The sequence below is a fragment of the Pezoporus wallicus genome, unplaced genomic scaffold (genome assembly GCF_028554395.1).
Source record: "Pezoporus wallicus isolate ANWC-B61680 ecotype Strahan unplaced genomic scaffold, APGP_CSIRO_Pwel_v1 contig_6658, whole genome shotgun sequence".
NCBI lineage: Eukaryota > Metazoa > Chordata > Aves > Psittaciformes > Psittacidae > Pezoporus > Pezoporus wallicus.
Genome location: NW_026642312.1, coordinates 5,546,156 through 5,572,937, shown reverse-complemented (window position 1 = coordinate 5,572,937; position 26,782 = coordinate 5,546,156). Strand labels below are relative to the sequence as shown.

The following is a 26,782-nucleotide window of genomic DNA, read 5'->3' as shown; positions in this document are numbered from 1 at the left end:
TATTTCAGCAGTGACATGCTGGTGTTTTAATTCCACTACCTCTGGTAAATTTTAAATTCTGAGATTATAAAAAAAAAACTTCAGGAAAAGTAGTGGGTTTTGGGTTGGTTTGGAATTTTTTCCTACCTCCTTGGGAAATGGTTAAGGTAACGGAATAGTCAGCCTTCAGGATTTGTCTTTGCATCCAACATCATCTTTTAACCCACTGATGGTTGCAAATATTGATCAGGAAGCTGAAAGCTTTAAATGTCTTTCTCTCAAAGTTACAATTTTAGAAACATTTATTTCTTGTGAAGCAATAGGGTAATACTGTTAAAAGTAGTTTCCAAATAAACCGCTGCCTTCCAAGCCTGCTTTTGTTGACCTGACATTAATGTGTATTTTAAAGGCAGGATTGTGAAAAATCCCCCTGTACACATTCAGGCTTTCTGGAAAGGATCCAAATTGTAATACCAATTGTTTTCTCTTGTTTTTTAGTTGCCTAATGAGTGTACTATTCTGCCTTCAAATTTCAATTTTCCTTCAGAATTCACACAGTGTGTGGGTGAGAGCAATCAGCTTGTGACACTGCAAGCAAGTTATTGTGTAGTCAGCTCAAAGAGGTGATGTCCCACTGCAGTCAAGGAGGTTGCATACAGTTACTTGTGAGGAGAAGCTGCTACATTGTGGTCTTTTTTTCTTTTTTTTTCTCTGCACATATTTAAATGAAAAAAAAAAGGCAAAATTGTGCAGTAGGCAACCAGCAGAAGGGAGAGTGGAAATGAAATTTTAGATTTAGTGATCAAAATGGCTCAGCTAAGAGTTGAGATCAGCGTACGCTTAAAAAAAAGAAATTGACTGATTAGCTGTTACTTTGGAACAAAGATTTTGAGGGATTGATCTAACGATAGAATACATATAGAAATATCTAGCTGTATGAGCATACATATGCTCTAAACTGGAATCTAAATATTGTTGATGTGTTATGAAACAAGATCATTCTAGAAAGTAAAGTACTTTTATATTTTTACTGACATGGAGAAGTGTACTGTTGAAATGCATGTGGCTATTCGTGCTAGTGTATGTGTAGCATCACATTGGTTTGAAATACCAATTTGCCGTCATTTCAATCTGTGGTTTTCCTGAGTCTCGGCTTCCTACAGGAGCTTGTGGATTCCTGCCGTGCCGTGACCTGGACTGCATGACAGATGGTGCAAGGAACTTAATGTTGTCCTGTCACTGGCAGAGGGTCTCATTTCTCTGACCTTGCAAGAAGAGTTTTGCAATGCTACTTAGAAATGCGGAAGTCAAAGGCTGAAGTTAAATACTTTTGGTGTTATCTGGGCTGACATTGGTAGTGACAGTATTAAATCAATTCACTGAAACAAATTGCAGAGAGGGGAATGATCAAAAATCACAAAATTTGGAGACATAAATCAGTAGTTCTTACTGCGATTAGTTAGGTTTATATTTTGTCTCGTACTTTGCAAGATTACGTGTATCTTACTTGGTACAGTTCAGTACTCATGTGGTCACTTTTCTCTATGCCTAACTTTAAGCCTGTAAGATTGTTTTCAGTACAACTACCAAGTGCTTAAAAGCCTTTGGAAGATTAGCATTTGCATTTCAAAGTTAGCACCATTTCATACAGCTTCTAGACTCTTCTTTTGCTTATATATTTGATCATCAGTGCTGTGATAATTGCTGAAATATGTGACTTCCTATATTTAAAAGGGAAGAAAGAAGAAAGATGGGCTGGCTTTTGTCAGGCAGGGTAGGGTACATGAAAGATAATCTGCAGTCTGCACAATCAATCAGATGTGGACATAATTTCATCATGGTGTTTCCCTTGCTTTAAACCTGGTGGTATGGTGGCTGGTCCTGGGCTAGAGGCCATATGCAGCTGAGTAGAACCGCAGCTAATGTGCTCTGCAGAAAGGCAATATGCACCTCCCAGCTCCTCTCCCTTCTCCTGAAATGTGAAGGTGGTTGTTTGAGGTTCTGGAGTGGGTCTATGTGTACTAGGGGCTTCCCAGTGCTGCAGTAGGTGCAGGCATGTTGGTGCTGGGTTTGCAGCCAGTACAGTGGTCAGACTCCAGTGCAGCAGGAGGGGGTTGCAATGTGCAGTGAACACAGAGTCAGGGCAGCAAGGAAAACAAAGAAGCTTGAACAGAGGATGGGGAAAGAACCTTACTGCAAGTGTATCTATAGATGTCAGGTTCTAAAACCTATTAAATCTGGGGAAAACAAACAAAATCCCCAACAAAATACTGCTGACACCATTTGTAAATTTTTGTAATTTTTTTTTTGCAAATTTAAATATCTACCAGTAAATTTTTAGTTTTGCTCTAACTGTAGCACGTCTGTTTTTGCTCTAACTTTAAGTGTAGCAAGTGCATAAGAAAGAAAAAAATCACATAAAAGAAAGCTTTTAAGCAAAATGTGAAGTACTTAAGTTGAAAACCCATAAACAAGACTTATCAGGGCACTAAGGAAGAAACTACAAAACAAAGGAGAAAGAAATGTTAATTCTTTGAGCTTAGGTTTCCTACACATCATCAAATTGCTACTTTCAAATTGTTCCCAAGATTTCACCAGTGTGAAAAATGAATACGAGGCTTTTCTGCATGAAGTATATGGTTAGTGGAGGATTTTATGCAGTTGCAGCAGTAGCATTTGGGGCCTGCTTTTGTAATCCCTTTTGGTACAAATGAGGCTGTTAGAATTCATAACAGCTGGGTGAATGAGTAAAATCCTATGACTAGTCTTTGATGTAGTGGTCTTCTAATTCAGCTAGAGATGCTTTTGATCACATACAGGAATATAAAATCAAATATTTATTCATTTTTAATGCATCCATCACTAGGTGATTTAAAGATATTACTGTAGTAACTCCTATGTAATTTTTGTAAATAAAATTTAAATATTATTTATTCTGAATCTCTCTTCAAGTTATATTCTAGTCCTTACTCTGGGTGTTAGAACATTTTGAAGTAAGCAGCTGCTGTGAGACAACGCATATATGTAATCTAAAGCCCGTCCTTACAGATAAGTACTTTAAACAGAAGCAAAATGTCTAGTGCCTGGCAAATATCACTGTCAAAAAGGCTTTTATGGAATTATGGTCACATAGTTGATTTGGGAGGCATTTTGACAGCTGCAGTATTCAGTAGGGATGCTTGAATTTCACCTACAAACCACATTAATCACAGAAATGTTTTGAATTCTGGAGCAGAAAGAATATTCTACTAATGCAGATTGGGTTTGCCTTTTAATTTTCTCAGTCTTATGGGCCCTGTGCATTACTGTATTGTGATTTATAGTTTTCTTAATCTGCTTCAAATAGTATCATATAATTATTAAATGGTTTGGGTCACCTAGTTCTGTAGATGGTGCATCCTCCACTAGACCAGGTTGCTCAAGGCTCTGTCTGACCTGGCCTTGAACACTGCCAGGGATGGGGCATCCACAGTGTCTCTGGGAAACATATTCCAGTGCCTCACCATTCGCAGAGTAAAGAATTTCTTCCTAATACATAATCTAAACCTACCTTCTGTCAGTTTAAAGTCATTACCCCTTGTCCTATCACTACATGCCCTTGTAAGAAGTCCCTCTCCAAGTTTCTTGTAGGCCCTGTTTAGGTATTGGAAGGCTGCTCTAAGGTCTCTCTGGAGCCTTTTCATCTCCAGGCTGAGCAAGCCCAACTCTCTCAGCCTGTCTTCATAGCAGAGGTGCTCCAGCTCCCCAGTCATCTTCATGGCCCTCCTCTGGACTTGTTCCAACAGGTCTATATCCTTCTTATGTTGGGGGCCCCAGAGCTGAACACATTATTCCTGGTATGAGAAGAGAGCAGAGGGGGAGAATTGGCTCCCTCAACCTGCTGGTCACGCTTCTTTTGATGCAGCCCAGGATACGGCTGGCTGGAAGTGCACACTGCTGGGTCGTATTGAGCGTCTTCTCAACCTCTTGTTGACAAGAGGTATTCCCCATGCTATGTGAATTTGCATAGAAGCATTTAAGTTGGACCCCTGATAAAGCCGACTTACTGTCTGGAGTACCTAGAATTCCTTTGTGCTGCTCTTAAGGTGTTCTGCTGCTGACCTGTGACTGCTCTGCAGGTCCTGGGCATCTCTTGCTGGCACTGGCAACAGAGTAGGAGTGGGTTAGATTGAGGTTTTCCTACCCCAACAACTTTAGTTTAAAGCTCTCTTCACCAGCTTGGCAAGCCCATGACCAAAGATGCTCTTTCGCTTCTCTGACAGATGGACTCCATCAGTCCCCAACAGACAAGGTTTCTAAAAGCAAGTCCCATGGTCTAAGCAGACTAACCCCTGGCTGTGGCACCAGTTCTGTAACCATTCATTGATGTGCCAGATTTGGCTGGCCTTTTCAACCCTCTTCCCTTTGACTAGAAGAACTGATGAAAAACTGCCTTCACTCCAGAGTCCCTTATTGCTCGGTGATTCTTTCCTATACTCCTCAGACTGCTCCTGGCTTGTATCACTGCTGCCCACCTGAAACAACACCAGTAGATAATAGTGGACTGTACAAGGCTTAGCTGAGTCTTGGTGACACCCATGATATGAGCTCCCAGTGAGCAGCACACCTATCTGGAGAGTGCCTCAGGTCAGCAAACGGATGCTTCAGTGCACCTTAGAAGAAAGTTGCCTGTCACCCATCACCTAGCTGTGCTGGTTGTTACACACAAGGGTGAGGAGGGCTGCCTTACTCACCACCAGCATCTCTCCTGTTGTGACAGGTCTTTCCTCTTCAGCCTGCAGAGCAGCGAAGTGGTTCTGCACCTTCAGAAGGTGCTTCAGGGGAAGCCTTTTCCTCCTGCAGGTTCTTGCTGTTGCAAGTTTCTATTCCTCCTGTGTGCTGGTGTGGGACTTTTTTGACTGACTGGCAGTAGCTGTAGGTCCACTGAAGTCTCTGCACTTGGAACCAGCTTTCTTACTCCTTCTCAGCCTCTCAGCCTCCCTGATGTTACACAGCCTTCCCACTGCCTCCTGCAGCTCAATTTAGTAAAAGAAGTACAATGCAGTAGTGTGGTTAATAGTTGTTTATGAAGTTACTACTCCAAGTAACAGCTTCTTACAGTGAAAGAAATCCTGTTTTGATTCAAATCACTTTTGATATTCAGTCATGTCGTTCTGGGATCTCCATGTGTGATCAGCTTAGAGTATATGATTTCTGTCTGACCTTTAAATGTATTAGGTTTTAACTTCATTTTCATTTTCCTCTGTTTCCAGGAAGTTGAAGACCACGTGGCGTTTTTAATAACTGTTCCAACGGCCCTAGCAATATTTTTTGCTATATTTATCCTTGTCTGCATAGAACCTGTGTTTAAGAAGCTGCTTCGTGTATTTTCTCTGGTGGTCTGGGTATGTCTTGTTGCCATGGGATATCTCTTTATGTGTTTCGGAGGAATCATCTGTCCCTGGGACCAGGTAAGACTGACATTATTATTAATTTTACTACCATTGGGTACATTTCCAGGAACCATTCTATGCAAAATCATTCACATTTATTTTTCTGGGACATCTCATAAAATGTTTTTGCGACTGTTTGCATGCATTTATAAGTACCAAAGAGATGTACATACTTGGGATAGGGAAATATTTGAAGGATTTTTATATTTTTTAAGCTCCTTTGCATAATGAACATTTGATTCAGTCTTCAACTTTTTGGTGTAATGAATATTTTCTTATAGTGACCAATTAACCTGGCAAATTCTGCTTTGGTTCAAGACCACTCGTGCTATCTTCTTCAGCTTAAAATGTTCAGTTTCTCAGTGTTGGCTTTCTGTGGTCTTCAAGATGTTCTCTAGCAACACATGAGAAAAAAGGATTTGGACTTTCCTCACATTTCTAGGGAAATGTATGAATAGAGCAGCAGTGAAGTGCCCTTCATATTTAAAAAAAAATTATAATGAAGACAAACCAAAAACTATAATTGCATCCTAGTAGCACCACTTCTGAAATATGAAAAAATGATGTGCAATATCTAACACCGTGCCTGATCGGTTCTTCTGTGTTCTGCCATGTCTTCCCATTTCCCAAGCCTCTGTATGTGTGAATACTCCTGATATAATAAACTCTTCAAAGGATGGAAAAAAACATGTAAATATACAAATATGTCTTTTGAAAATTTGACGCTGATTCCCTGACTTTAGAATAACGGTAAATGATGGTACTGTATGCAGGATGCCTTCTAGGTGCTTAAGATAGACTTGAAACAAATTCTCTGACTTGTTATTCAGATCTTGCCAAGACTTATGCAAATACTGAACTTTAAATATGCAAGTAGTTCCTTTATAATCTTTAATTCAAATGATTTAAATTACTGGTGTATGTGGGTAATATTAGTTTTGGGGCCCTTAAATTTGTGGGTGACTTATGTTATCATTTTCTTGGTAGGTTCAATGATTCATTATCCATGAAACCGCCTCCCTGTTTGTTTTGGTTTCTTCATTAGCTTTTTAAGTATTTGAAACTACAAACCAGGCCACACTTGCATGTAATAAAAAGCAAACAAGAACATGTAAGATTTTTTTCTAGATCTAACTTCACAATGGGAGTCCCTGTATCTTTGCGATATCAAGTCTAGATAATCTACATGGTCTTACATTTTTGATTTATTTCTTTTAATTGCCAATTGTGGGATGTTACAGTAGAATATTTAGGCTTTCAGGCTTACATGCAGGTATTTAAATTACCATATTTTTTGTTCATTGCAAATTCTACCGAGTTAAATTTTCTTATTTGAAAGATACAATGACTTTCAATAGCATGGGACATAAAAGATATCTAAGAGGGATGCTGATGCCTCAGTCCTGCTGTTGTATTTAGCCTGTGAAGGTGGTCTGACCTGCTTTTCTTTCCTCTTAGGAAAAATGTAGGCATTTGCACAGCATCTGAGGAATGCAGCTGCCATGGGAGGCAGGAAGGGCTGCAGAGCCCTTGGGAAAGGCACTGTCTTCCAACAGGTTGCCAGGACACAAGTCCTCTAATTTCCAGTCTGCTTTTTGCTTTGTGTGCAAGTGTTGCTTGGAGAAGTAGATATCTGGGAGGGAGCTGCATGGATTCCTTTGCCAGCAGCAGCCAGCTCTGGGCAGCTGCCTTGCCTAGCACTGTGCAAGCTCCAACCCACAGTGGTCAAGAATTTCCAGGAAGCCTGGACATGGCTGCAGATACGTGGCTAACTCCACTGTGCATTTGGCCTCGACAGGAGAGGTGTTGTCCCAGGGTGGCCCCTGGCCACTGCTAGGAATTGGAGGTTGTGTCACTCCCTGCAATGGGACCCTTTGCATTCCCCAAACTGTGGGTTTTTTCCCCTTTGAATAGTGGTACTGCTTTGTTGATCACTTTTGTAGGTATTCTTTCACTTGATGTCAGTTAAGAGTAAACTGCGGAAATATGGGAATCTTTCTGGGCATTTGACACCTTACACAATAGGCTAATTGCAGGTTGAATGTTTTTGAAGGTTTGTAAAAAAGCTGTGAGCAGTAAAATGCTGCTATGTATTCCTGGGCTGCTGGTGTTTTGATTGCTCTGTATCAAGAATATGTAGGTGAACAATTGGTGTTCTCTCCTATAATTACATGTGAAAGCAAATCTAAAAAATCCTTCCTCAGTGATCATTGGCAGTTTCTTTGTTGAAGTTTTACGTTTTATGAATTTTAAAACTATTTTTGTGGTTTAGGATGCTTTTGTTGTTCCTTTATGCTTTTTTTTATGAAAGAAAAGAAATATGATGTAAAATTTAGAATAGTTCTGTTTAAAGTATCTTTGTCAACATAGCTAATTAGAAAACTATGAAGACAAAAGAAATAAAAGTTCATCCACACTTATTTACTAAACAAGTGCTTTTGTTTTCTTCAAATTACAGCCTAACTTTTGTCCTGCTCCAGCAGAGTTTAAAAATACTCTTTTCATCGTATCATTCATGTCTTCTCAGTCCTAAGATTGTTAAAAATATGGCATTTCTTAGTTATACTAGGAACTATTGAAAGGTAAACTTTCTGTATACTGTAGTTTATAGAAAGAACATGTTATTCTCTTGTTTCTGCTCAAGCCTTCTCCCTTTAAAAGATGACCCTGCATCCTTTAAATTTTGGTTTAATGATTTTAATCTTCCTTTTGGCTGTTTGCAGTTTTTCTCTGTTGTCTGAAGGAAACTTAGGTGTGAACTTTAGCAGGTTCAGTTTACAATAAAAATGCCACTTCAGAGAAACTATTTTGGTTATGAACTCAATATATATTTAATGCAGAGCAGTGCCTCCTGAGCCTGCAGGCACACAGCTCAAATAACTTCCACAAACAGTAGAGGGCTGGAAATGAAGTGGCTGGATAGAGCCAGTGTTGGTTTGTTGGTTTGTGTTTGTTTTTTTTTGGTTTTTTTTTGTTTTTTTTTTTTTTAGAAAGCTGTAGGCTGATGTGAAATAAGTGGAAATTGTAATTGGTTTCAGCTATCTTTTTGCTGTCCCTGCAGATTGCTCTTATGTCTGCATTTTCTTGTCTCTGCAGCTACAGCTTTGGAGAGAGAGCTATTATCAGGTAGGTGTCTGGCCAGTGTTTGAAGGGGAAGACAGCACAGCTGTAGATGGTTTTACTTCATCCCTTGAGGTGGTCTGTAAGCCCCATGCTGTCTCCACGATCGCCTGCTGAGCCTGATGCAAATGCTGTTACTGTTGCTGGGCTGCATGGGCATTATCACAAGGCCATCTCCAAGAGCAGCATTGTCATTATTAACCTTAGCAACTAACCTCTTAGGTAGGTCCTATACTTCTGTATATGGTCGATGAAGAGAAGCAAGTACAATGAGAAGGAGACGGAGAGTACCTTAGTGAGGTAGTCGGTGGCTTTACATGAAAAAAAGAACCTAGGACAGTGATGGCAAATGTCTTTGATACCTGACACACTTTTTAAAGAAGCATTGCAAGCCGCTCTTACTGGTGTCAGCCCAAGTTTCTGTCAGTTCCAAACTTGGTGGTGGAGCCCCTGGGGTTTCACTGGTGTCCGATGGAATTTGGATGCTTTGATAGGACCAATGCCGATGGCAGCACTCTGTGTTACAGCCCAGGAAGGTGGCTGGGCTGTCTGGTGGGAGTTGCAGAATACCTGGCCAGGGTTGGTAGGAAAAAAAGTAGAGCAAAGGAAGTCATGCGGAGGCTCAGAGAAGCAATTGCCTGCTGGCAGTTTTTTGCAAATCTAAGGTTTGAGCGGTAATGTGTGGAAATAGTTTCAGTGAGGAAACACGTCGGGGCAATGCTTAGAAAGGTCGGTGTGGAAATCAGTGGATGGTGTGTTCGGTGGAGGGCCAGTAATGCAAGGCAGGCAAGCTGAGGAAGTATGATGGAAAAAGGTGATGTATTGATTTTGTCATGTTAGATCTTGTCCTTATTCTAGAAAGGAGCACCTTTCCTTACAAAATGTAAATCCAGTACCTATCTATAGAGTTACATTCATGCCAGGGAATGAATTTAAAATAGTTTCCTCTTGTTTCACTGACAGTGTAGTTATTGTACAACAATCGCCTTTCCATGTCATCTCTGACATGTTAACATTTCCTCAACCTTTTATACAGGGTGTACGTAAATATGTCATGGCACATTGATATCAGTGGGTGAAAAGAGCTCTTAAAGCATACAGTGGATGATATAAAAAAAGGAAGTAATTATACAGCATTATGCTAGCCTAATGAATTCTATCTTTGCTGGATTTTGGTATTCAGTTCTACTTAATTATAAATACGTTTGCACAGCCCAGGCACCAGATGTGTTCCTCCTTGTCTGTGTTCAGTTACAGCACAGAAATTACTTCAAGCATGATTTGACACTTCTGGTTTCCAAAAAAAATTATCCAGAGTGTGATGTGTTTGGAATAGCTTTGTCTATTTTAGCCTAAATACTACTTTCTGAGCTGAATCTAAAGCCCTTTTATTTTAATGCATTGGTATGGAGTGGTTCAGTTTGGGCCCTGAAGCAGCCCTGATTTACAGAGTGCAGGGAAAATATTCTGTATTAGTATTCATAGAATCATAGAATTTATAATTCTTATTTTTTTTTATACTCTCCTGGTACCTGAGGATATCAGGCAGAGAGGTGAGTGCGTGTACAGACTTTCTGCAGTTGTGGTAATTAGCTCCTGTATCAGGCAGCAGGGCAAACCAGTGGGTCCGCAGAAAGGGATGAATTTTCTTTGTACAGAACTGTATTGGGTCTGATTTCCTCACCTTGCTTGGGACCTGCCTTATCTGAGGTCAGTGCTGATGTATTAATAACATGTTGTATGGTTGGGCAGTGCAAATAAAAGGAGTTAGATGCTTGAGAAGAGCAGGGCAGGTGTCACTGAAGTCCCTGCAACACAGGAGAGTGAGGATATGTTGCTGTCAGCTGTACTGCTGGCTCAGGATCTGGAATGTGGGGGAGACTTGACATTTTTTCAAGCTTAAGATTAATCAGACTATCAGGAATGAGTATCCGAGGCAAGGAAATAAATCTTGTAGAAGGATGGTTCAGTCCCTTTGAGGTGAACAGTCACCTGAAAAGGATATCAGGAAAACCAGGAGTCTTGTTTGAAATGGGAAAATATTGCCCAGCAGATGATACTGTACTTTAGGAGTAGGTGTGATACAAAAGGAAGAAACCCACAATCCACAAGTATAAAGCATATTTGCAGTTATATATGAGGAAGGAGAAGAGCAGATTATTTTTATCTTAATTTTTAATAGACATATGAATTCACAGGCTTAATAGCAAGGCATTTAAATGTGCTTATCAAGTTTGGCATGGCTACATCTGTATAGAAGACAGGAAAAAGCTGAGCTATTAGAGACCTGCCACTCATGAAAATCAGTAATATAGTAGTTTAATATTGTAAAATAGTGTGTGGAGCCTTGGAACACCCTGTTAGCATAACTAATGTGCCATTGTTAACCTTTGGTGTGTCATGGCAAAGCACTGTTATTGCTCTTTGTAGAAACAGAATGGATTTCTTTTCTAAATAGGGAAAGCAATTTTGTAAGAAGAAAATAGAAAATAATATCTGTTTTATTGCCAAATGGAAGACTAGAAGCACTGCTAGAAGAGATGAGTGTTATTAAAATAACTGTATGTGCAGGTGAGGGTAGATGGCAGCTAGTGTGACTTCAGAGTGTATGAGGCGGGAGGAAGATTGCTGGCTGAATTCTCAGGGGGCTCTCTGGGGAATGTTTGCCTTTATTAGTGCTTTTTACTTGTGGAGGGGTGACAGAATGTCACCGCTGTAATGAAATTTGTTGATGACCCAGTTAAAAGATTCCTAATAGAGCAAAAGATCAGAATGTTATGGGAAAGAAAAGAACGACCTTGAGGGCTACTGTAATAGCAGCTAGATGAAATTTAATAATAGGAAATGTGATGTGCCTGCATTTGGGAGCTAACGGCAGAAATTTCAGCTATAGGCTGAGAGTTCAGAGTAGAAAATCAGCAGGGACAAGCAGAATGAAGAGGACAAGCATTAGCTGACCACTGGATCATTAAGATATGCAACCAGAAAAGATTAGGTTATGGTGGCAAAGTATCCAGCTAAGGATGGAACCTCACCTGAATGACTTACGTAAATTTCTCTTTCCCCGCATTCAGAAAGATAAACTGAAACTAGAAAAAATGCAGAGATCACAAATCACCAGGAGAAAGAAGCTTTTTGTGAGAGGAGAAAAACTTGACTTGGGTATAGATCAACAGAAGAGAAGAATGCTGAGAGTGGTGTGACTGCCATCTACAGATAATCTGTGGTTGCAAACGCCAAAACTGAGGAGAAGCTGCAAAAGATAAAGGACTATTGACACATACACACCAGAAAATTAATCACCCAGCCATTAATAAAATTTAAACTGGAAATCAGAATAAATCCCTGTCGTGGTTTAAACCCAGTCAGGTAACTCGTTCACTCACTTCCCCCCCTTCTTTCCCTCCCCCTGCTCTCGGAGGGACGGAGAGGAGAATTGAAAAGAATGCAACTCCCATGGGTTGAGATAAGAACAGTTTAGTAACTAAGGTATAACACAGATCACTACTGCTACCACCAATGATAATAATGATAAAGGAAATAACAAGGGAATACAACACCTCACCACCAGCCGACCGATAACTTGCCCCCCAGCCCCGACCAAGCACCGACCGATAACTCCTCCAACCCTGCAGTCTCCCAGCCCTTCCGGCTAACTCCCAGTTACATCCTGGGCATGACGTGCTGTGGTATGGAATACTCTTTGGTCAGTTTGGGTCAGGTGTCCTGTCTCTGCTTCCTCCTGGCTTGCCCTCCTCCCTGGCAGAGCATGAGGCTCACAAAGTCCTTGGCCAAACCAAAACATCTCTATCAGCTCTGTTCCCGAGCTGAAAGTCAAAACACTGCACTGCACCAGCTACCAAGAAGGAGAAACATGACTGCTACTGCTGAACCCAGGACAATCCCATAGCCAGTAGAACACTGGGTTTGTGGAGTGGCTAATATCCTCAGGATAATAAGAATTAAAATAATGAATTGGTTTTACAGTGGAACGCTGCCCTTAGCAGAGAGTCATTAAATGTCTTCGATTAGCAAGGGCATGGACTTCAGTGATTCAGGAGTATCCTTTTAGCTTTCTATTCCTATGCACTACTTTCATCTGGGGACTACTGAGCTAGTTTAAATGACAATTTATTTTGACCTGTGCCTGAAGTCCACCAGAAGAGATGGATTTTCTAAGTTATAGAAGTTCAGAGGTTTTTGTTATTTAAATGTCTTTCATCCTTCCAGCATTCTTCTGCAGCAGTAGTCTCAAGAATTGTAACATCGGGGGTAATAATCTTGCTATATATATATATATATATATGTGTGACGTGTCCCTGCCTATGGGGGGGGGGGGGGACGACGACTAGATGATCTTAAGGTCAAAGGTCATTCCCAACCCTAACTATTCTATGATTCTATATTTCTGATCTCTTGTGGCATACATTATAAGGTTTATGAGGGATTTTAGTGTAAAGTAAAGCAGGAGAAACTGGATCAGAAGAACCTTATGAAACCTTTGCTTCCCTGCTAGTTTATTTTTATTTACTCCATTTCCTGTAGTGATTTTTCCATCTCAGGAGTATACAATTAAGTACAAAGGCTGAGCTGATTATAGATTTCATCAAGATTATTGCATAGTTTGTGTGCCGTGTGATATTTGCTGTGCAAGTCATGTGGATGAATTTTACTAAGGGAAGCGTTAAGGTAACACCATTGAAGTATGATAAAAATGTGAATCTCAGATAAATATGCAAAACTGAATATGGCAAGATTTTTCTCTCTAATGCAAAATGACACTTATCAATAAGAATGTTAACGTTTCTGAGAGTACTGAAACTGAGTAATGCAAATTTCAAATATCATAATGTTGTTTGGATGTTGCTGTCAAGAGACCAGATGACACATGGAAATTAATAACTTATGACATTCGTAAGGCTTCTTAAGTGCTTAATAATTGCTTTGGCATTAGGAAATAAACATAAACATCTATTTATTTCATAGTACCTATTGCTTGACAATTGCTCGTATGATGAAACTACCAGTGAACCGTTAAAGAAGCTATCTAGAACCTTCTGTTAACAAGTATAATTTAGGGTAGCCATGTAAGCCTTTAATTGGAATTGTTTTCCATTCAGAAATATACCAGTTTACCTGACTTCCTACAGGGAAGTTTTTGATATGGTACCGCATGGGTCTCTTGGTTTGAGCGCTTTGACTTTGCTTACCTGCCTGCCATGATAAAGCTTGTACCTTTATGAGGCCGTTTGGTGTGATATTGTATGTTTTTATTCTTGTGAATTAGATAATGAAGGGGATGTATCATAGATCCTGACCTTTGGTCATTTTTCAGCATTTATCCGTTTCTGTTTGCAGGTTTCTAGTGCTGTAGCAATTTAGCTAGTATGTTGTTACACAAAGAAACAAGTGGGTGGTGAAAATGTTTCCTGCAAGCTGCATAAGACCTCAGTTTGCTTGTTTGAGGGTGTTCCCTGTTTCTGTAGCTTTTATGAAGTTTTAGGCACAACTGTGGTGCTAAAAAAGTGGATCTTAGTATCTGGATTGTCAGAGGATCGCTCCTTTTTTAGTCCAGGAAGCAGGTAACAGAATTTTCCCTTGTGTGCTTGCAGTTTGCCATATGCTGGCTGTGAAATAGCTTTCAGTTTCACCTGCCAGTCTACAAATATACAGTGCTATGCAGATATTAGGAAACATTGCTTAACTTAAATTGATTAATATTTGCAAGAAAGCAGTATGGTCTGCTGGTTATGAACTTGTTGACAAGCAAGGTGCTAGGTTTATAAAGTTTTACAAAAGGAAGAGATAAAAAGGTACAAATACATTTCATGAAGTAAGGCTTGCTCAGTATGAGCTGCAGAAGACTAATGTTTAATATATTCATATAAAAAATTATAATGTTTAAAATTTAGATGAATAATTTTGTATAGATATCTTACACACAAAATATACTTATGTCGGAATTGTGTTATTTTATTATTTCAAATGTGTTTAAATTCAGATTTTTAAGAATAATGTACAATTAAAATGCAAGTTATATACATAATTATGCTTTATAAATGGTAGATTTATTGAGAATGAGAAAACAGACGTGCTTTCAAGAGATTATTCATGTTCATTTAGTGAAATTTTTTATTTTACTTTTCTATATGATAAAATGATTATTTGTATATAAAGCACTGTATGTTGCTTGTATATTGGGACCTAACTTTTACGTTTATATTGGGTTGATTCAGCAATTGGCTGTCTAGAAAAACAGGAAGGAGAAAAATAATGGACTGAGATAATAGTCAATTCTCAGAAAACATTTCAGTGTTGCTGAGGGACAATCCCAGAAGTATTTATCTTTTATGATTTTGCTACCTCTTTAGGTAATGTATGAGACTGATTTACATGTTAATCAAAGAAAGGCTGAGAACAGGAAAGGCGAGGGGTCTTTGACAGTTTTCAAAAGGAGCAGTCTTTCAAGAGGGAACTATTAACTGTTTGGGACATTCGAATCAGGGAGAAGGACAAACATCTCCCAGCTTCATCACTGTGGACAAGCTAAGCCTCTTGGGTCACTGTAACAGGAACTTAGCTACCAATCTAGACTGTGCTTGTCTTTTAAAAGCTTTGTCTCTTCTGCAAAAATAAAAAGTACTTGAGTGCTGAGAAGTACTGATCAGCTTGTCTTCATCTGACCACAGTAGCTGAGTGTTGCTCATCCTTACAGAAGAGGCACAGTTATCTCAGTTCATCTGAACTTGCAAGATGAGAACAGCAAACATTAAGTAGTGTAAGTGAAAGACCAGGCTAGATTTCACTGATTTAGAGGATTTGGGGCAGGGATATGTTAAAAAAACCCAACCCAAACCCCAACCCCCCAAACAAACCACAAAAAACCTCCCTATCCCTAAACAACAGCCTGAAATGCTAGACATTTCATTCAAGGCAACTCAAAAACTAAGAGAATTACACACAGTATCTGTGACAGTGGGAGAAGAGCCTTTTCAGTCTATCAGGAAAAAACCTACCCTCTGTTCCACCACATACATGCGTTCACAAGGCTTAAGAAGAGTAATCATAATTTCATGCAACACAGCATGCACTGTTGAACCATTTAGGAAAAAGGTACATTTCTGTTATTACTAGAAAGCTTCATATTGATTTTATAGCTTAAAATAAACTTGCTGTAAAATAACATATTATTCAGTGGTGTCAATTTTCTGTAATATCATAAATTCTTGGATTATATTGTTCTGGCAGACTTAGTTCGAGTAATTTAGAACTTGAATACATATTAATCAGGTTGGATTCTAGATTACATTTTTCTTATTTGCTTTCTGTGCATACTTTTTAGCTAAGTTGTATATGTATATAAATTTTATATCTTACTTACCAGGGCATTATCTTTGCTGAAACTGGCAAACTTGAATCTCTTCTTAAATGTTCCGATTTCTGCAACATTTGACTGATTTGCAGATATCTTTGTTTTGCAAGAATCTTATTCAAGATGGCAGGTGGAGTGACAACTTAGTAACTACTGTCTACCTGTCTCATGTCTTCATGTGGCATTGCAAAGTAATTTGTGTTTTGTAATTTGCAATATCTTTACACATTAGTGCTTTCTAGATTTCTTTCTTTTTGTAATATTCCAATTTGAGATGGTTTCTGTAATCTATTATCTTGCATATTTGTGGTATGAATGTCCTTTGACTATTTTCTGTTTCTTTTGGTTATTTCACAATTCCTTTGTATTCCTTCTTCAGCACTTCCTTTCATATGTTTCCTCCTAAGTCTGCATCGCCTTCTTGTATTTACCATGACAGTTGTCTCCTCTCATACTTATTAATGAAGACAGCCTTTCTTCAGTCTAATACATTGGTTTTGTTTTCATTACTCTGTATTTTTGTCTTGCAGTCAGCTGTAGTCTTGCAATATTTTTTGCCTTGTTCAGTATCTATGAGGTTTCTGTAAACTACAATTTTTAGGTGTCATTAAGGATGGTGATAGTGTTGCAAGCTCAAATACCTGAGGGCTCAATTAAAGTTTTGTCATTGACGCCCCTTGACCACATTGTAGCTCTGCTTTCACCTGCCCCCCCCCCAAAATAAAAACTTTTACTTTATTTTGTTAATCTGAGGTAGAATTGATCCTAAGTAAATAGGATTGTGCATTTTATGTGACAGTGTTGCATAAATTTTTCTTCATTATGCTGTTTTTATTCTTGATCATATTTTTATTTTTTTTTCCAAAGAATTCACAGTGAGGAGGGAAATGGATTAAACAGTCTTTCATATTTGTATGAAATGGTGAACATTAAATAAGTCCTATTAAATACACATGTGCCTGAAAACTTCTTTTCATAAAGAAAAAAAATCTTACTGCAATGAAATGAGGTAGTGATTTGAGTCTTTTTTTTTTTCATGTCACGCTCTGATTACCCATTAAGACTGCACATGTTACCTAATGACAGTTCCTGTCAGTGTGTACATATTACTTGCTCAGGTCTATAAACAAGTATAATACAGTGTTTTAAATTACTTTCACATAGATGAGATTGGAGTCTTGCTTAGATACGCATGGATTTTTTTTTTTTTCTTCTTTGCAATAATGTGAATTTACTCAGCATTTAGGAATTTATTTAGGAGCATCAAATACAATTTTGGGTCTTTTTCAGGTCCAGTACAGGTAAACTGCGAGGTCTACTGTATGATGGAGATTATTGACAAGGAAAGTATGTTGCCTGTCTGACATTAATTTGTATGTTAAATTCCATTAAAAGGTCAGAGTTGAAAGAAAAGTTGAGATAGATCATGTTTTTTTTTGTCAAATGAAGACTGGAAAGCAAAATACTGATTAATAACAAAGGCCAGAATGCAGAAAAGTGCAATAAATGCACATTATCATGTGTGAATCATATGTGTTTCTATATTACCACATGATTTGCTCTACATGAGCCCAAGTGTTTCGTACTCATTAGTGGTGTAGGCAGATGGTCACAGGATGTAGTTCTACAAAGGGGCTAGCAAAAGAATCTGTATTTTAATACCTCAATTTTCTTCCCAGCCCTTCTTGTTTACTCTTAATAACATTTCAGTAAGTACTACTTACTTGTGAATATTCCATAGATGGCATTTTACAGTATTTCATGGATATTTAGTGGACACTGAAGTCCACTACAAATAAAAAATCTGCATCTATAGCATTTTGCATCATTTTTGTGACTTATTGTTTAGCTAGTGGTAGTGATCACAAATCAGTGATTTCATGTAATGTAGAAATGAGAACAAAATAACTTTGCTTCTTGTGTTGTTGTAGAGTTTGCATGCTTCTTATTTCCCATGCTCAGCAACGACAAATCATGATGATTTAAAAATAAAATTGATATATGTAATAAAATGTCAGGTTTTAATTGTCAGTACATTTGCAATTGTTTTGCAATTCTTACATGAGGGGTTTTGGGGTTTTGATTGAGGTTTTTCTAACCTGTTTTATCAAAACAGATTGGGATTGCCTGGCCAGATATTTGCCTTTGTTCAAGATTGCTGTAGTCTTAATGAGAGTGGAAGAGAACTGATCAGGACAAAAGCCCACCACTGCTATGTCTGGCTTCTGCCTCACCCTCTGTTTCCATGATATGAGACCTCTGCCCATGGGCTGATGGCTGCATTTTGGCATCACAGGCTGAGCATCAGATGCTGGAGAATCATAGAATGTTTGTAAGGGACCTTAAAGGTCATCTAGTTGCAGCTCCTGTGCCATGGGCAGGGACACTTTCCACTAGACTAGGCTGCTTAAAGTCCCATCCAGCCTGACCTTGAATACTTCCAGGGATGGGGATAAACCTTGGAGCTGCTGTGTAAGGGTGTTATGAAAGATGGACTAGGGAGTTTAGACTGGCCACAACCTGGGGTTTAAGAGCTTGGAAGGGGCTGCCTGGAAGTGTGGTGAAAGCTGTGCACCTCCACTCCAATTTAGTCTGGAGAAGAGAAGTCTTGGGTGAAGAAGGGTTGAGTAAAAACCATAAAAGAAATATAGTCTTAGGAATAAGTTAGCATAACCTGATGGTAAATGAAAACCCTGGTTGAGTAGGCAAGGAACAGTGTGCATTTCTTCGTGTACAGGAAATAGACTTTCAACTCTTGTTATTTGTGTACCCAGTAGCAATGGATAGGAATGGGATGGCAAACGACACCCTGCAAAAGATTAAAAATTGGCACACTAATATTAATATGATTTCTCAGGTGTTTGGAAAAAATATAACACTAGCAAGAGGGGGTGTGTGTTTTGAATAGATTAATTTTAATGCAGAATATGCATAAGGAAGTCATTCTTTTTAGGCAGAATCTGTTGTTGAAGTCATGCAATATGAAGTAATGCATTAGACTTGTCACAATTTTAGAATTTATTTTAAAGCAAAGAAATTTCGGGGGGGGGGGGGAATTCTCTAAAAATCTTCTTCTTACGAAATATAGCTGAAAGTATGTTCGCTTCAGTGACTTACTGGTAATGAAAGTGAAGTTTCTGCTTTTCCTCCAGTTGCTTTTTCCGTATTTTATTATACTTGGAATTAAAAAAAAAAAGAGAAAAAGTTTACCAACCAAATGTAATGTGTTTTTAATGAAGTTACCTTTTCACTGTCCCCTTAATGGGCAACGTATCATCATCGTTATTGAACAATGGGGTAGCTAAATGACCTCCCAACACATGTTTAAACCTGCAATGCTCTAACCCCTCCTTCATCCTGAATGGGCTTAACCTTGAGATCCTCCAAATGAAGCCATCACTTAAATTGTAACTGGGCAGTTAAACACACCCATGGCTGTGTCTATGCAATTAAGATGTTGCTCTAGTTAGGTTTCTTCTGAATGTGAAGTGAATTGCTGCTTGAAGAACCAATTTTTCAAGTTCTCAAACTAGTGATATTTTCCTAGTGCCATTATATTTTCTGACCAGAGAGACTGGAGTATTTTTAGTGTTGTTTTAATTTTATGGAACTTGAATATTTAGGGCTATACATTTTTCACAACTAAAGCCACGAGTAAGGGACAAGGCATCACTAGGCAGCTGGTGGGGTGAGAAATCATGGTAGCACTGGTGCCTCACCAGGCAGAGCTACCAAGCTGCCCTGTGGGAAGCAAAGCTTCTTGTTATCCAGAAGTGGACTCCCACCCCTTTTACTTGAAAGTTCAAATCTCTCACAGCTCCAGCACACCCCAACTCCTACACCCAAACCCTCCTGTTCCGAAGAATCTTCTAAATTATTCCCAAACTCCTCTGTTAGCAGTTCCTCCTGGGTTTTCCATTCTTCCTTTTTAAGTCCTTCTAGTCAAAACCCCATAGTCAAGGTTCCCTGCTCCCCACCCCAGGAAATGTCTCCGTCCTTTACTTCTTAGGCTTCCCAGCCACAGTTTTTGCCACAATTTTATCTGCTCAAGCATCAACCCTACTGTTGTTACTCCACCCGTGACATGGTATTTCGCTCCTTGCCACCAGATTAGCAGTCTTTAGTTGGTCTTTAAAAATAGCTGGGCCTGATTTATCAGGGGGATCTCCAAAGAGGTATAGCCACAACTTCTGCTCTGGTTTAAATATCTCAGTTGCGTGTTATTTATCAAATTGTTTTGGACAAGACTCTTGAGGGCAGGAAAAAGAATTAGGACACAGCAGGTCTATTCATGATCCAGTTGAACTTGTTTATAATTTCTGAAACTTTTCCAATTATTAAGTCTGTTTTTCAAATTGCCATTTTGCTGATTTCATTAAACTTGCAGGATAATGCATATTTAGCCAACTTTCAAAATATGCTAGTTTATATCTCTCAGGTTTTGTTAGAGAGAAATTTTCTACTATTAGAGAAAAAATAATATTAGATAAATGAGGGAAATGAAAAAAACCTTAATGACTGAAGTCTGCAATTTCTGTGATTGCATAAAAACATCCATAGTAGACCACATCAGAAATCATCATGCTGTATTAAGACAATCACCTCTGATTAGTGAAAGCTTCCTCCTCATCTCACTGCCTAGTAATTTTATGGTGGGAAGTCCTGTCTGATCTCAAAGCTGGGAATCACTGATAGTGGACCTTGTCAGCACAGTAAATTAACTGTTACAGTACTGTAGTTAGCACACTGATGCAGCCTCGCTTACATCAGATCTAGCTGAAGATCTAGCTAAAGTGACTGTCTGTTTCTACATGCCTCTTGGTGTGTGGGACCACCAAAATGGGACAAGTGTGACATGGGACAGTGACTCCACCAACATATCCAGAACTGAATCTTTCACAGAATAGTATCTATGATCCAATCTGTCTATCCATCCTTTTACCAGAAGGCTTTGTTCCATCCCCAGTCTAGAAAACTGGCTTAAAAGCTATAAAGATGCCTCATATATGATTGTTCTTGAATTCTTCATTACAGTTTAAACCTCTCGCAGTGAGAAGCAATCTTATAAAGGTTGTAATTAGATTACTACAGTTAGAAATTCCCAGATGATATATTGCTGCTGTCCACTTTGACATTTGTGTAGCTTTAATGTTGACAAACTACCATAGAATAGCTCAGTTGAGAGTATGTTGCAATCATTAATCCATGGTGCTTGGGCAAGCATTTTATCATGATTATCAGAAGATATTTGCATGAATGCAGGCAAAGGTGACATATTATCTATCCTCTCTGCACTCGGGGGGTGGTGGCTTTTCGGCTTACTCTAAGGGAAGGGAGAACAGCTGAAGAGCCAGCTGGTACAATTACAATGTTCCGCAGGGCCTGAAGCAGAGTATGAAATATCCCCTGGAGTAGTATCTCTTCTGAACAGTCAAGACTGCCAATAGTTGAAAACCCTCTTGTGCAGCATCTCACACCCCTATATTTTCCCTTATTTTCTTCCCCCCCCCCCCGATTTTTGGATGTAATGCAATATCTGGTCTTAAGTCACATGTGCATACTTTTATTTTAAATATCTGACTTCCCTTGAATTTTGGAGGATGCATCATGTTCGCGTTTGTTTAATAGGATATCATGAAAGTAATACTAAACAGGGATCATTAAAGGGGATATTGTGTGTGATGAGTGGAAAGTTATTTTGAAGCACAAGACTGAAGAGCAGTCTATTCTGTCCTAGTCCCCCAAAAGGCAAAAATGACTCATTTACATTTCAGATGAGATACAGATACCGTCTGTTAACAACTTCATTCAGATTTGTGCCGAAGCCTGCAATAGATGGCTTTCAGATGAATAAAAAATGGGAGGTTATTAATACATCAACAGTAATGTTTGTTCATCTCTGATTGCAATGGATTTCCATGAGGTAACTAATGTATTTGGACAAATTGCATGCCATATTACACTTATTTTTAAAAATGTTTTATTTTTATCTTTTTATGCCCAAAAAGCCTTGGTCTGAGAAGCCAAGAACTTTGAGTTCTATACTTAGTGTCTTGGCTTCCCACTTTAGGTGTTTTGATGTGAGAAAGACTCAATTTACCACTTGCAGAGTATGAAGTTTAATAAAATACCTTCTTTCTCCCCTAGAATAGTGCCCGTTTTGGGGGGGTAGCGGAATAGCGAACTATTCTATCTGGCATCTTTTATATGTTTCTATTAAGAAGCAAGTTTTATGGCTAGAAACTATTGTTATGTCTATATTGATAGTCCAAAATGAAGGTTTTACTTGTAGGAGAATAAATCCAGCTACTTGTAAAAACAGCTGTATTTTGGTGGAAGTACCTAAAGTTCCTCATCAAACTGTATTTGTATCGAACTGGATTAGTGTCCATCATAAGTGTTTACCTCTCAGATTTTTCAGGAAGTCCTTGCAGAGCAAAATTGACTGCTTGTCACAGCAGTGTTTTGGCAATGTCCTACTTTATTGCAGTTCAGTAGTGGCATAAAATCTTCAAGGACCGCTTTGAAATGGATCAAGGTAATGCTGTAGAGAAAGTATTCCTGTCAAGCGCTGAAATGGGAAAGCATACAAAGTGGCAAGCCTAGACAAAGGCAGAAGTAGCAAAAAGCATTTGAAGTCTGTGCGGGGCAGGCTGAAGTTGGACCCTGCATTGCTGTTGGAGCTTGGGCAGGGCTGATGAACTGGCAGTGGCATTGTGTGACTGGTCCTGCCACTGTTTGCCTGCCACTCTGCTGATCAGGAGCCAGCTCTGGCAGTCCTTCCAGCTGGATGAGCCTTTGCAGCTGCATCAGAGCTGTGTTCATGTTGTCGGCTGAAATAATTAACTAGTGTAGGAAGGGAGATAAGAAAGAAATCAGTGTTGCTGCTTGGATGAGGTTATCAAAGGTGTGATTGCTCACCTGCAGCATAGTTCTGCCAGTAACAAGTCATGTAAACTGACAAACTGGGGAACACAGTGGATTGTCTGATGCCCGCCTGTGCAGCTGGTTATTTGGAGGACAGCTATAATCCATAATCCATATGTATGTGAGAGAAAGTGGCTATGGAGAAGGTGATATATTTTTTTTGGAACTTAATCTGGCAAGTCGGGTCAAGGACAATAGAAAGGGCTTCTTCAACTACATAGCGAATAAAACTAACACAAGAAGCAGTATAGGCCCACTGCTGAATGAGGTGGGTGCCCTGGAGACAGAGGATATAAAGAAGGCAGAGGTGTTGAATGCCTTCTTTGCCTCTGTCTTTACTCCTGCAGACTCTCCCCGGGGGACCCAGATTCCTATAGCCCCAGAAGGTGTCAGGATAAAGGAGGAGTTTGCTTTGGCAGATGAGGATTGGATTAGGGATCAGTTAAGTAATCTGGACATCTATAAATCAATGGGTCCAGATGGAATACACCTGCGGGTGCTGAGGGAGCTGGCGGAGGTCATTGATGAGCCACTCTCCATCATCTTTGGTAAGTTGTGAGAAACAGGTGAGGTGCCTGAGGATTGGAGGATGGCAAATGTCACACCAGTCTATAAGAAGGGAAAGAAGGAGGACCCGGGTAATTATAGACCGGTCAGCCTTCCCTCCATCCCTGGAAAGGTGATGGAACAACTTATTCTTGACACCATCTCTAGGCATATCAAGGATGAGGGGGTCATTAAGAGCAGCCAACATGGCTTTACCAAGGGGAAGTCATGTTTGACCAACCTTATAGCCTTTTATGAGCAAGTAACTAGGTGGACGGATGACGGTAGAGTGGTAGATGTGTTTTTTCTTGATTTCAGTAAGGCATTTGATACTGTCTTCCACAGCATCCTCATAGATAAGCTAAGGAAGTGTGGGCTTGATGATCAGGTAGTGAGGTGGATCAAGAACTGGTTGGAAGGAAGAAGGCAGAGAGTTGTGGTCAATGGGGCAGAATCTAGCTGCAGGTCTGTGACTAGTGGAGTCCCTCAGGGGTCAGTGCTGGGACCATTGCTGTTTAATATTTTCATCAACGACCTGGATGAGGGAACTGAATGTACCCTCAGCAAGTTTGCTGATGATACTAAACTGGGAGGAGTGGCTGACACACCAGAGGGCTGTGCTGCCATTCAGTGAGACCTGGACAGGCTGGAGAGTTGGGTGGAGAGGAACTTGATGAAATTCAACAAGGGCAAGTGCAGAGTCTTGCATCTGGGGAAGAACAACCCCATGTACCAGTACAGGTTGGGGGCTGACCTGCTGGACAGAAGTGAAGGGGAAAGGGACCTGGGGGTCCTGGTGGATAGGAGGATGACCATGAGCCAACAGTGTGCCCTTGTGGCTAAGAAGGCCAATGGCATCCTAGGGTGCATTAGAAAGGGTGTGGTTAGTAGGTCAAGAGAGGTTCTCCTCCCCCTCTACTCTGCCTTGGTGAGGCCGCATCTGGAATATTGTGTCCAGTTCTGGGCCCCACAGTTCAAGAAGGACAGGGAATTGCTTGAAAGAGTCCAGCGCAGAGCTACAAAGATGATTAAGGGAATGGAACATCTCTCTTATGAGGAGAGGCTGAGGGAGCTGGGACTCTTTAGATTGGAGAAGAGGAGACTGAGGGGTGACCTCATCAATGTTTAAAATATGTAAAGGGTGAGTGTCAGGATGATGGAGCTAGGTTTTTTCCAGTGATGTCCAGTGATAGGACAAGGGGCAATGGGTGTAAACTGGAGCATAGGAGGTTCCATGTGAACATCGGGAAAAATTTCTTTCCTGTGAGAGTGACAGATCACTGGAACAGGTTGCCCAGGGGGGTTGTGGAGTCTCCTACGTTGGAGATATTCAAGGCCCACCTGGACAAGTTCCTGTGTGATGTACTCTAGGTTACCCTGCTCTTGCAGGAGGGTTGGACTAGATGATCTTTTGAGGTCCCTTCCAACCCTTAGGATTCTGTGATTCTGTGATTTTAGGTCAAAGTATGGTCATCATGAGCTTCCGTGCCATCAGTACAATGAAAAAAGGAAGAGCATGTTTTGTCCGCAGCAGCACTTGAATTGTTTTCTGAACCAAGAAATGGGGTACCTTTTGCTGAATTGGGATATGTAGGAATGGAGCACTGCAGATAGGCCTGTTCAACTCTTCTGTGCCTATGCAGCAGGCAGGCTGTGTGCTGCCGCAGTGGCATGAAGGAGTGTTGTGTGCTACTGGTTTGCTCAGTTGGCTGGTGGGAGGGCTGAGGGCCAGCACTGCTCTGTGTGGTGACCTTGGGCCACAGTGGGGAACAGGCCATGGGGCATGGCAGAGAGTGATATCACAGCAGGGGTGTAATGGGGAACCTGGTGTTTGTATTTCCTAGCAGAGGAAATCTTAAGTGGGATTTACAGCAGCAGGTGCTTAGTCTAAAGATATAAAACTGGACAAGAGCACACGTTTCTGGAGCTGTTTTCTCTGCCTTTCTTTGTTACCAGCACTGATCAATTCTTACTGCTGGTGGAGAGAGCGCTGGGCTATGAAGAGTTGGTAAAATGCTCTGAAGGTGGGCATTAGTGTGTAGAGTAATCCACAGAATGCAATTCCACTTAGTTTTGGTTGAGCTGAAGATTTCCCTCACAGGATTCATTAACATTAACATCCAAAAAGAGACATAGATGAATACTTCTAGTATAGTCTTGATGAGTGTAAGGGTAATAGCCAATCATTACACGGTATGAAAGCACTAGATTTTTTTTTTATCTGCCTTCATACGCTACTGGACAGTGCTAATAACAAACATAGAACTACATGCGTGGAATAACACATACTGATTTGCAGCACAGTCCAGACCCACTGCTCCTATGAGATGCATCAGAGTCTTAACTTCAAACATATTTTGTGAATAAAATCTTCATGTGGATGCAGTTTTCAGATGCAAGAAAAGTTTTAATGAATATGTATATTATTTTGTGTTATGTGGTCCCCAGAAGCAGGGTATAGGTATATGATTCATATATATCTAACTATCTGCACTTGGTTGGAGCTTCAGAACTGCAAACAGTAGCTAGACATTTCTTGCCTCTCAAGGACAGGGAAAGGATTCAAAGGGAAGCAAAATAATAAATTGCCAATGTACAGTTTTTCTGTCAGTGCCATAAAGATAATGCTTGCTTTACTGGAGGTGGCATCTTTCTTTGAAGTAGAAACGATGGAGTAAATTAACATATATTTCTGTCTATTGTCACAGGTATATGATTACAAGGTACAAATTAAAGAGAGAGAAATGTCTTCTTTAAAAGTGGAAAAAATGATTATGTAAATGGTATTTGGGTAATGCAGTTTCTTCCCCCACACCAGCACTTCAAAGAGATACACCAGCACCGCAGCATAAATGGGATGAAGCAGGCACGTATTCAGATATTCCTCCACCCACCGTCCCCCGCTTTAGTGGTTCTAAATGTTCATTTGAGTACTTCTGAATTCTCATTTTCATCGCCGAACAAATCTAAACCCAATCCAGGAACTACCAGCAAAATAACACATAAGAAATCAACCTGGAAGCATCCTAATAGTTATGCTGCTGTGAAAGCAATGTAATGGAGACTAGAGTAATATTTTCCATGCCTTTCAGTTATGTTTGGTTAGCTGATTTACCCATGTGAAAGAACTAATGCTGAGCAGAAAGTCTTGCTGTGTATGCTGCCTTACATAACACTACCTGAATTGCTACACAAGTGACAGTGTCTGATGCAGGAGGAAAGCAGCTGATGTTCCAGATGCCAATTTGAGTGTATATTTGTGGTCTACAGAAGAGTGTTTCTAAAGCTCTAGATCAGGGTTTTTAAAGAATCCCTGCTTCAGTGTTTCATCTGGCGGCAGCAGCAGCAGCTCAGAACCTGAAAGTGTTTATGTGCCATCTGCTGTTTGGGAGCCCTTCTTCTGGAT

General features: G+C 39.9%; 1 protein-coding gene across 2 annotated transcripts in view; it reads left to right on the top strand.

Annotated features, from left to right (window-relative positions):
• Positions 1-26,782, top strand: part of ADCY2 (adenylate cyclase 2) — a 209,046-nt gene that overhangs the window by 14,441 nt on the left and 167,823 nt on the right. For both annotated transcript variants that reach the window (XM_057428819.1, XM_057428818.1), the window contains exon 2: positions 5,232-5,429. In XM_057428819.1, the coding sequence (XP_057284802.1) occupies positions 5,232-5,429 (198 nt within the window). The remainder of the gene's footprint in view (positions 1-5,231; positions 5,430-26,782) is intronic.